The sequence below is a fragment of the Lipotes vexillifer genome, unplaced genomic scaffold (assembly GCF_000442215.2).
Source record: "Lipotes vexillifer unplaced genomic scaffold, Lipotes_vexillifer_v1.1 scaffold545, whole genome shotgun sequence".
NCBI lineage: Eukaryota > Metazoa > Chordata > Mammalia > Artiodactyla > Lipotidae > Lipotes > Lipotes vexillifer.
In genome coordinates, this window is record NW_006779129.1 from 400,196 (window position 1) to 411,646 (window position 11,451).

At 56.5% G+C, this 11,451-nt stretch overlaps 1 protein-coding gene across 2 annotated transcripts in view; it reads left to right on the forward strand.

Moving 5' to 3' along the window:
• The window catches only part of LSS (lanosterol synthase), a 40,434-nt gene that overhangs the window by 8,152 nt on the left and 20,831 nt on the right, over positions 1 to 11,451 (forward strand). For both annotated transcript variants that reach the window (XM_007452479.1, XM_007452480.1), the window contains exons 7-17: positions 758 to 893; positions 1,173 to 1,281; positions 1,939 to 2,057; positions 3,348 to 3,445; positions 3,702 to 3,729; positions 5,397 to 5,453; positions 6,078 to 6,149; positions 6,393 to 6,443; positions 6,993 to 7,142; positions 7,548 to 7,644; positions 8,432 to 8,537. In XM_007452479.1, the coding sequence (XP_007452541.1) occupies positions 758 to 893; positions 1,173 to 1,281; positions 1,939 to 2,057; positions 3,348 to 3,445; positions 3,702 to 3,729; positions 5,397 to 5,453; positions 6,078 to 6,149; positions 6,393 to 6,443; positions 6,993 to 7,142; positions 7,548 to 7,644; positions 8,432 to 8,537 (1,023 nt within the window). The remainder of the gene's footprint in view (positions 1 to 757; positions 894 to 1,172; positions 1,282 to 1,938; positions 2,058 to 3,347; positions 3,446 to 3,701; positions 3,730 to 5,396; positions 5,454 to 6,077; positions 6,150 to 6,392; positions 6,444 to 6,992; positions 7,143 to 7,547; positions 7,645 to 8,431; positions 8,538 to 11,451) is intronic.

Sequence of the window (11,451 nt, forward strand, 5' to 3'; positions counted from 1 at the left end):
AGCCCCGGAACCGCTTCAGCTGCAGGAAAGCTGGAAACGTTACCCAAAATGTAGCAAACGCCCTTTAAGATGAGTGGAGGAGCCCTCGAGAGTGAGGCCAGGGGTGGTGGGGCTGAGGACACCTGCCTAACCCTTACGCCTGGAGCAGGGGAGGCGGGCTCACCTCCCCGTGGCCTCCACGTGGCCTCCCCTCTCACTCGAGGGCGGAGGCTGAAAGGGGTGGGTGGAGAAAACAGCCCAGGCTCGCCCCTACCTGGGAGGCTGGCAGAGCTGTGCTCACGTCAGGCCGCGTATCTGGGTGAAGCACAGCAGAGGTAACGATCAAAGACGCGGGCCTTGAGAAGATGTGGCGGTCCTGAAGGTTCTGAGAAGATGTGGCGGTCCTGAAGGTTCTGAGAAGATGTGGCAGTCCTGAAGGTTTTGAGGCGAACTTTTAATTTAGGAATAGTTTTCGATTTCCAAAAAAGTTGCAGAGATAGTCCAGAGCGTTTCTGTAGACCCCTCACTCAGTATCTCCATGATTAACATTTTTGTTACTGGGGCACGTTTGTCACAACTGGGAACCCACAGGCAGTCCTCACCATTTAGGAACCAAGTCTCCTGGCTTTAGGAGGCACCTGGTGAGCCAGGAGAAGTTGTCGGCTTCTGTGGGCTGAGCCCCTCAGGAGCATGGCTGTGCCCACTTGGGCTGTGTTCAGGCTTGAAAGGGCCCCGGGCTGCAGTGGTGGGGGGCCCTGCTGACACGCTGTCCCGCCAGGCTGTTTCCTGACTGGATGCCCGCGCATCCCTCCACCATCTGGTGCCACTGCCGGCAGGTGTACCTGCCCATGGCCTACTGCTACGGCACCCGGCTGAGCGCCGAAGAGGACCCGCTGGTCCAGAGCCTCCGCCAGGTGAGCCTGACCACGTACGCCCGCTCTCGGGGGGCCCCACGGAGCCGAGAGCCCCACAGAGTGGAGCCTCCACCTCCTGTCCCTAAATGACTGCCTGGGGGCTTGTGCGGTGGGATGGGCTGCAGGGCACCTGTGAGCAAAGGCCAGGTCCCAGTGTGTCCCCGGGAAGCAGCCCTGACATGGGGCTTGGGGAGCAGGGTGCTCATCGGGGCCTGCCCTAGGGAGGGCAGGCAGTGGAGGGGACGGGCAGGTCTGGGGCTGAGGTGCTGCCGCCCTCAGGAGCTCTACGTGGAGGACTACGGCCACATCGACTGGCCGGCGCACAGGGACAGCGTGGCCCCCGATGAGCTGTACACGCCGCACAGCTGGCTACTCCACGTAGTGTATGGTGGGTGCCCCCAGGGGCTGGTTGGGCCCCCCAGGGGTCGGCCGACACCTAAAGTGACAGGGAGCGCAGAGGGACACAGCCCTACGATGAGTCCTGGTGTTGGGGTCCTGTGGGGACAAGGGGGTCAGCCGTGCACACCTCGTGTCCAGCAGACGCGCCTGGGGCTTGGGCTCCTGGACAGAGGGTTCGGAGCCCAGGGCCCTGAGGGGCTGGTGGTTCCTCCTCAGTGGGAGAGAAGGGGTGGGACCCCACGAGGCCAGTCTAAGCCCGTCTCCCGTGGGTCCTCCTGGCTGTTCAGAGCCGAGTGGCCTCCCCTTGGAGCCTGGCGGGTGCTGTGTGCGCAGGCGGCCACGTTCCCCCTCATTCATTCGTTTGTTCCCTCACTGGTCCTGCAGACGGGCCCTGGGGTGGGAGCCGGGACCCGCCCTGTCAGCACTGGGAGGCAACACGCTCTGCACGGCTGTGGGGGCCGCAGGGCAGCACCAGGATGCCAGGGAGGGGGCTACACCAGCAGGCAGGGAGAGTGGGTGAGGGGGTGGCAAGGGGGGGCCCAGAGACTGGCCGCCGTGGGCCGACTGCCCTGGGGGGGGTCTGTGCTGGGGCCAGGACTCCCCTCCGTGTCTGGTGCCTGTTGACGCCACCCCCCACCCCTCGCAGCAATCCTCAACCTGTACGAGCGCCACCACAGCGCCAGCCTGCGGCAGCGGGCCATCCAGAAGCTGTATGAGCACATCGCAGCCGACGACCGCTTCACCAAGTACCTCAGCATCGGCCCGGTCAGCGCCCCTCGCCCACTGGGTGTCTGGGCGAGGACTGGGGGTGGCTTGCCCAGAGGCCTGTGTCTGTGGAGCTGGGAGTGGGGGTCTCCCTGGAGGTGAGGTCTCCCACTGGAGGCTGCCACACCTTTACATGGGACGTGGGCCTCTGATCCCCCAGGACCCCTGTGCTTGGCCCGCCCTCCCGTCCCACCACCTGGTGTGTCTGGAGCACTGCTTCTTGAGGCTGCCTCCTGAGGTCTCTCTGGCCGGTGGGGTGGGCTGCTTTTCCTCCCCCAGTCCTCTCCTCTTCCCCAACCCTGATAACCCACCATTTGCCTTTCTCCTATGGGGTTTGCAGGACCAGGGTGCTTGCGTTCCACTCCTGATTCCTGTTGAGGCTGGTGGCTCGAGACTTGCTTCTTGGAGCCTCTGGGCTCCTGACTCTGCTCTGCCCCGTGGGGCTGTGAGCCCGGGTGGCCAGTGCAGGGTCAGGAGGCTGGCCTGCAGCCTTAGGGCACTGGGTGCAGGAGGCAGCGCTGTAGTGACCCTCGGGCAGCCGTGACCGTGGCCGCCGTGCTGGGTCAGCCCACGGCTTCTCTGTGTGAGCCCAGTGGGCGCAGTGTCCATGAGCCCCACGCGTGACCCTGCTCCCAGGTGTTTTCGAGGCCGGGTGGTACCCGGGGGACGTCATATGCCACCACCCCACTGAGGGGCCAGTTGTTTCCCTTTCAGCGCCAGGGGATTCTGCGTGGGCTCTGACCTAATGCTGCATAAAGCAAGTTAGAAACGCACCATAATCGGACCTTGGCCTAGGAGGTCCCGGGGTGGGAGAGCTGGGCCTCTAGAACATCTGCTCTGAGCAGTCAGGCCCTGCGCCGCTGGTCTCGCCTTCGAGTCGCTCCGTCTCTCCCGTGGCCCTCAGCCCTATCCTCCGTCCCCTGAGTTATCTCAGGAAGCTCAGGACACACCACAACCCATGTGCCCACTCAGGGGTCCCCGCCTTGCCCGTCACCCTCGTGGCGGTTCTGCTCACCAGCTGGCTGGGCTCCCGTCACCTCTACGGGTCACCCTGTCTTTTCCCTGCTGCCGTCCCCCTCCCTCCTTGGCACACGTGCCTTGGCCCATTCCCGCCTTTCCCAGGGCAGGGCTGCAGCCTGGTAGCAGTGAGTGCTTGGGAAAGTGGTTAGAACAGAAGGCCTGGCCTGCAGCAAGGCCGTGCTGGGGCCTCGGTGGGGTAGGTCTGCGGCCCTCAAGTCCGGGAACCCCGGCAGGTGTGGAGCAGAGCCCTGACAGGGCTGTCTCCTCCAGATCTCGAAAACCATCAACATGCTTGCGTGCTGGCACAGGGAAGGGCCGGCCTCCTCTGCCTTCCAGGAGCACTTGTCCAGGATTCCCGATTATCTCTGGTGAGTGTGGCAGGGAGGGCGTGGCCCTCGGGAAGGGCGTGGCTGAGAGCCTGAAGGCCAGGTGTCCCATGCAGGGAACTCTGTTTGAGGGAGGCCTGTTCCCCTGGTGGGCCCTCCACACGGCTGGGTTGGGGGGTGGAGCTGTCCTCACGTGTCCCCTGCTGTGTGGGCGCATTGCTCTTGGGACACGGGCTCTGGGCCCCTGACTTCCGGCTCTGCGCTTGCTGCTCCCTGACCTGGGCTCTTCTCCTGACAGGCTGGGCCTCGACGGCATGAAAGTGCAGGTAAGGGCTGTAGGGCCACAGCTGCTTGCTTCCTTGCAACCGTTCCTGCCTTTTGGGTTTGTTAAGGCCCCAAGTCACTCCTCCCAACTCCTCTGTCAGCATGTGGTACGTGGCTGCAGGTCCCCCTTGTCCCGCATCTGAGGGGCACCGCCAGGCACCTCCTGTGTGTGTGCTGTCTGGCAGGGATGCTGACAGGCCCTGGGGGTGGGGGTGGGAGAGCTGAGGGCCTGCAGCCACACCACGGGAGCAGTCTGTGCATCAAAGTCATTCAGAGCTGCAGCTCGGGGGGGACGAGGGCCACGGTGGTTCTCAGACGCCAGCCCAGCTGCTGCTGGACAGCTGATGATCTCACAGCTCGCATGCTGGGTCTGGTTAGCGGGGTCAGGACAGCAGCAGGATGCGGTCAGAGCAGAACCCATGCCCTCTGCTGCCCCCTGAGCTGAGCATCCCAGAGGTACCACCTTCAGAGTCCTGAGACACACTCCCGGTGGCCCCTCTCCGCGTACACTGCACCTCTGTTTTGTACCGTTTGCTGGTTTCCAGTGTCTGGATGTTGTAGATGCTGTTCCCCCAGCTTACGTCCTGTGTGTGTCCCTGGGGGTGGGGCTCCTGTGTCACTGGGCAGCCTGGGCTGACCTGGTCCTGTCCCGGCTGCAGGGACCCTGGGGTCAGCGAGCCGGGAGCTGTAGGGCTTTTGTCTCCTGTCACTCAGTGTGCAAATGTGGTGCCTCCAGCAATGTCCTTGGGTCACACTGACCTCTGGGCCCTTTGGGATGAGTGCACGTGGGCCCAGCCCTGCCCAGCGCAGACCACCCCACCCCAGGTGCCCTTGCCAGGCGCACTTGAGCCCCACTTCCAGCTCCCTGGCCCCCACGCTGTCAGTCTTGTGTGAAAAGATTCCTGAAACACATGAAGTGGAGGAGGGTGACGAGCCCTCATGTGGCTCCCCACCCGCTTTGACACCTCCAGCCCTGGAGCTTACGAGGGCTTCTGGTCCTGACAAAACTGCCGTGCCGTCCCCACTGAGTTCACGGCAGCTGCCGGTGGGGTTTTGCTGTGTGTTCATTGGTATCAGGATCCAATCCGGGAGGCTGATCCTTGCTGTTGCCTTTGTCCTACAATCTCCTGGTGCCCTTCTCTCCTGGGTCATTTGTCCCTAGCATGTCTACCTTCTGCCTGCTCTGCACCCCAGATTTTCTGCAAACTGGCGGTTCGACCCTGTGGCTTGATCCGTTTCAGGTCTTTTTGGCCGGGCGCTGTGTGTGTTCTTCCCACACATTATCCTGCCAGGCTGCAGTGTCTCGTGTCCCTTAGTGCCACCGATTTGTCTGGGCTCCGTGCCAGTGGGCAAGCAGTGGAGGCCATGGTGGTGGTCTTCCAAATCCTGGAAGTGCTCTGAGGAGCCCTGTCCTGGCTGGTGGCCTGGTGAAGGCAGGTGGGGCTGCCTGACCCACGTCTCCTTGCAGGGCCAGCCCTTCTCAGGGCCTCTTGGGCTTTAGGGGTACAGAGCCCAGAGCCTGGGGTGAGGAGTCGGCTGGACTCCTACCTCTCTGTAGGAGCTGGTGGATGCCCCTGCACCCTTCCTTGGCCCTCTAGGCACCCATCGGATCTGGGAAGTTGGGGTGGGGGTGGGAGGTGGCTGCTGTAGTGCTGTCCTCTCTGCACAGGGTACCAATGGCTCGCAGATCTGGGACACTGCGTTCGCCATCCAGGCTCTGCTGGAGGTATGTGGCTCTGTCCCTCATTCTCCAGCCTCCACCTGCCCTTCCTGTGTGTCCACCCCTGCATCCAGCCAGACACGGCACCTGCCGGGCCTGACCCTTTGCTTACCTGGGATCCGAGACAGTGGTCTTGCCTGGCAGCTCTAGGTGTGGGGCTGGCTTGAAGTCTTCAGGGGCAAGGAGCCCTGTGAGGGCCGTTTCCTAGGTGACGAGGTGGTGGGGTCTTCTGTAAGGGGGGCGGGGCTCCCGGCTCTTCTCAGTGCTCAGATTGCTCGCTGCAGATACTTCTGAGCACGTACCAGAGAGAAACAGGAGTGTGTCTTTATGCTGGTGGGAATGAGGTTGGCAGGATTTGGGGAGGAGTCTGGGCCACGTGGGGGCCTGCCTTAGATGGGCAGGGGCCCTGTGGGCACAGGCTGGGGCTGGTGCCAGGGTGGTGTGGACCATCACTTCTGCCGTCACTCCACCATGTCTTTCTGACTTGGCGGCAGAAACCCGAGTGCCCCGAGACTTGGGTGGGTTTGCTCCTGGTTCCCAGTGGTGGCCGGGTATCACCAGGGTTGTCCAGGGACCAGCCATGCGCGCAGGCATGTGCCAGCTAGTGGCTCACCCCCTCCTCTTTCCCAGGCGGGTGCACAACACAGGCCAGAGTTTTCGTCCTGCCTGCAGAAGGCTCATGAGTATCTCCGGGTCTCGCAGGTGAGACCAGGCCTGGTCCGTGCCTCACACAGGCGGGGTGCCCCTCCAGCCCAGGACGTGCCCTGATTGTGGGTGGGGGCAGTGGGCCACGTGGGTGCTACCTGGAGGGTTCCCACTGGCACTGGTGACCGAGAGGGCGGCAGCACTGGGTCCCTGCACGTCCTGCTGTGCTGGCCCCTCCCTGCCCGGTGTCTGCGTACTGCGTACTGACGTGTTCCCTCCTGCCCCTTGGATGCTCACCAGGTCCCAGACAACCTCCCCGACTACCAGAAGTACTACCGCCAGATGAGCAAGGTGCTGCAGCCAACCCCACCCGCCCCGGTTAGCCGGGCCTTGCCCTCGAGGAGGGCTCTCTCCTCGCCTTCCTGTTCTGATAGAGGCACAGTGCGGGGTTCCACTGATGTACCCAAGATGTTCCTGATTGAAGAGTTGTGCATAAATGCAGTAGCTGAGTTCTGTGGGCTTCACCCCACCATGTCACACACTGTGCACTCAGCAGCACGTGCAGACATTAAATAAGCTGTCAGAACATGAATGGCCGTGATGAGGGGAGGAGTGGGGAGGGCAGTTCTTGCAGCGCGTGGGGGCATGGACATGGCCATGGCTGCATTCTCACGGCAGGTTGCTTGTACCCGTCCCACAGTAGAGCCTGAAGGCGGTGACGGGCAGAGGCTGCAGTCCTTGTGCTGGAAGTTGGAGGCTGTCCACGTGTGTGTGGCTTGGGGCTGTGGCTGTACCTCCGCTGTGGATGGGCCTCGGCTCTGTGCAGGCGTGCGAGGTGCCATGGCCTGGGGTGGCCAAGTGTGGGCTTGGCCTCCACCCTTACAGCTCCACACTTTCCAGGGCGGCTTCTCCTTCAGCACACTGGACTGTGGCTGGATTGTTGCTGACTGCACAGCTGAGGCCTTGAAGTCCCTCCTTCTCCTGCAGGAAAAGTGTCCCTTTGTCACCAAGCACGTCCCACGAGAGCGGCTCTTTGATGCTGTCGCTGTGGTGAGGCTGCTGGGTGTGGGGCTCTGGTCGCACAGCTGAGGGCACTGTACACATGGAGTATTGGCCACCCCACCACAGACCCTCTTAGCACACCCAAGTTTTTTCCAATTTTTACGATGGAGAGCACATAGTTTGGTGGCGCACGTGTGCTTTATAAGTGGTAAGCATGCACGTGCCGGGGAGTGGTCCTGGGTGGTCACGGAGTACCTGGTTGATAAAGGTTTCAGCCCACTGTTCTGGGCGCCTGAGGGTCCTGGTTTAACATGAAAACCGGCTCCCTGTTTCCCATCCCTGCTCCTTGGTTCCTAGCCTTGGGGTGTTTCTAGAAAGCTGGGCCACAGCCTGTGGGCCCTTGCACATGCTCAGCGCATGGGTGAATTCCCAGGATGTTCCCTCTGGTTTTAGTTGCTGAGCATGAGAAACCCTGATGGAGGGTTTGCCACCTACGAGACCAAGCGTGGGGGACACATTCTGGAGCTTCTGAACCCCTCGGAGATCTTCGGTGAGTGGTCGGCCAGTTACGTGGCCACAGACTCAGGGGCCCCGCATGCCTGAGGTTGGACCTCTCGCCAGAGCCTGGAGCTCTTTCCCCTGGCGGGGGGCAGTGCCAACAAATGTTCTGGCAGATGCGGGTGGATGCTCTAAGGAGCCCCCAGGCACCAGAGTGTTCCGTGCTTCTCGACTTCCCAGGGTGCGGTGACCCTGGTTGTGGATAGAAAAGCTGCAGTCTGCCTCTCGGAGGTGGGTGGGATTCACACCAGCTCTCTGGCCCAAGCCTGGGCCGGCTCCTGCTCTGTCTTCCGTGGAGGCCGGCCTGTCTCCTGAATGCTCCTCACGGAGCCCACAGCTCCTCACAGGGAGGTGACAGTGGGGACCCGCTCGCCTGTGTCCTCCTGCTGCGTCTGTGTGCGACCCTGTACCTCCTTACGGGTCTGCATTTGTCGGGCTCCTGTAACTGGCAAATGTGCTCCTGTGGAGGCCTTCTCAGGGTGGGCTGTAGCTCTGCTGTGTGCGCTTCTCTGTTACCCTCCCACTGGCCTGGCTGTCCTGCAGCACAGATGGGCCTCCAGGTCACCTGTGTAGGTGCCTCCCTCCCACCTGGTGGCCATGTCACCGGGCTGGTCGCTGGTGACGCTTCCTCCTTGCCTTTGGAGGATGGTCAGGCTCGTGATGTGTTGTACAGGCTCTGCATGTTATGGCGTTCTCCTGTGTCACGGTTTGGCCTGAATTTTAAAATTGGGCAGCTGAGGTAAAGTTCACATTTCTCAAGCCTTCCTTTTCTTTCCCAGGGGACATCATGATTGACTACACATATGTGGAGTGCACCTCGGCTGTGATGCAGGCGCTGAAGCATTTCCACAAGCAGTTCCCAGACCACAGGGCCGGAGAGATCAGGTAAGGGTGGCCTTGGCACAGGGATGCTCAGTCACGCAGCGTGGGTACCATTAGCTTGGGGCCAAGAAATCAGACAACCTTGATGTCATTGAGAGCAAGCCATTTGCTCACTTGGGGTGCTCAGGCGGGGGGCCCATCTCAGGCAGGGCGCTCTGGAATAAAACTCATTTAAAAATGGAAGGGGTTTCCGATACTCCTGAATCCTGCTGTAGGCCCTGAAGTATATCAAATGTGTGTACTGGGGGTCAGAGTAGCACAGTTATAACACAAAAATGAGTTATTTTTTTGCATCTTCTTAGTAACATTGAAAGAAGACACATAAAGGTGTACCTAGGAGATACTGTGGGTTCAATTCCAGCCACTGCAAATGTCACAGTAATGTGAGTCACGTGAATTTTTGGTTTCCCAGGGCATAAGAAAATTACGTTTACACTATATTGTCGTCTGTTAAGTGTTCAATAGCGTTATGTCTAAGAAAACGATGTACGTATCTTAATTAAAAAGTTTATTGCTAAAAAATATTAACCATCATCTGAGCCTTCAGCAAGTCAAATTCTTTTTGTAATAGTAACCTCAAAGATTACTGATCACAGATCACCATAATAGATATAATAATAATAAAAAAGGTTGAAATATTGTGAGAATTACCAAAATGTGATAGAGACATGAAGTGAGCAATTGCTGTTGGAACAATGGCACTGATAGCCTTGCTCGATGCAGGGTTGCCAAAAACCTTCAGTTTGTAAAAAACACGTGTCTGCGAAGTGCAGTAAAGCAGAGCACAATAAAATGAGGTGTGCCTGTACCCCCAGCTCCACTTGTGTCCAAATAATGGTAGTTTTTAAATAAACCTTTCCTGTTGAAGTCTGGCACATGTTTAGAGAAGTACACAGACCATACATTATAGCCCTTGGATTAATTATGAAGTGGACACACCCATGTGACCACGTCAGGCAAACACATTACCAGAAGCTCCCCCACTTGTTCTTCCCAGCGTGGAAGCCCACGTCTGTCTCTCTCCACTGTCGAAAGCAGACGCCACGCTTTCTTTATGCATGTGCTTGTTGTATATCCTTCAGGGCCTCTCAGTGGGTTATTATGAATCATCCTGCTGTGACCAGTCTCAGACTTGTGTTTTGGGGCACAGAGGTTCCCAGTTCTTGGGGGCATGGATGTGGACTTGCTGTGTTACGGGGCTTCTGTGCAGTTCTTGTAGATTTTCCTTCATCCTTATATGATTGTATTGTTCCATGGCTCTTGGTAAACCTGGTATAGATTCAGCTTAGTCATGATGTGCTTTAATTTTTATATATTGTTGGATTCAATTTGATAAGTATTTTGTTTAGGATTTTGTCAAAGGTTCACAAATAGCTAAAAGTAAAGCCAATGAATCGTTAGTAAAAATTTATCACGCACACACCACAAAGACAGTTTGCAAACCAAGAGTGCACAAACCAAAACATTGAATGAGGCTGGGTATATATTGTTATAAAGGGCTTATACTGTGGGAAGGCAGTAACTGTTTATTCTTCACAGTGACTGGTTACAGTATTAGAGTTTTCAGTGATTACCTCGTATCAGCCTTGGGAAGCAGTTCAGGTTTCTTCATGATTCCCAGAGGTGTAAACAAGAAATGACCCAGGTCAAGCTCGCCTTGCAGAATAAGCCAAATTAGCCTTTGTCGGTATGATTAAACGGGTTTTGTCTGCTCAGGGAATTTTCGAGGCTGGGCGCTGTTTGTTTTTGATTTTAACAGTTCCCCATTTTGGTCATTGTCTCAGCCGGCTGAGAGTATCACCAAGCAGTGTAGTGTTATTCTCTCTCTCCACCGTTGTTGTAGTCAGGCTGAAGAGTCACATATTTGCTGTTTTCACTAGTTGAATTGACAGGTTGGAGGGCCATGTAGTCACCATCTTCATCATTCATGTGGTTATTGCAAATTTCATCCAGTTGTCTGATCCTGATGGATACCATTTGGTATGTGAGTGGCTGCTGGTAGGCATTTAAAACTGTTGCGAAATTAATGCGATGACTATAAAAAGAACAATAATCAAGACTGAAAAATTTCCCAGAGCCCAAATTTAATCAATTAAATAAATCAAATGGGTTATAATCAGATTCGGGTATTACCTTTCTAAGTCAGTCTACAAAAACTTTAAAAGTTGTTTATGGAGGTGCACATGCTGTGTCAGCAATCACGTGTCCTCAGTGTTCCTCAGGACAGGATGCACCTTGGGTGTTTACTTCAGGAGGCAGCATCGTAGATGTCTTTCCACATAAATTAGGCCTCTATATGATCTGCGCAATCAGGTAATTCAATGAGAGGCATTTCTATGGAAACAAAAGAAAAACAATGGTAAATAATTCTAGCAAATTATAAATTCAGTTTCTGAGTTTGGAGAGCAGCTACTTGAGATGATTTCTAGATGCTGGGTTCTAAGCATCTTCAGATGCAGTGAGGACAAGTGTGGCAATTAGACAGATTTTCCTGGTTTTCAGTGTGAATGTCTCTGGTGATCTTTCTGAGTGGCCACACAGTAACAGGCATGAGAATCGTCCTCACATGAGCTGTTGAAGTTTGTATCAAGTTGTCCAGCTTTTGCTTGCAGGGCTTTGGGAAAAGGGCAGTTTTAGTTTCATAGTGATTCAAAAATCAAAAGAGTGGAAGAAAATTGTAAATGTTAGTTTAGAGAGTTCTAGCCACATATTGGAGGAAATCAGAAGAATTCAGTATTCAATCCAGTTTACACTTAGAAAACAAACTTAAAAGACAATAGTACTAGAATCTGATGTACATAAAGGTGTATTATTGAAACATAATTTTTCTCTCTATAATCACCTCCATTTCTATCAAAGATAACTGAGTCTAGTTTCAATAAACTTGGCCTGATTATTTATATAAGTGCAGCAGGAA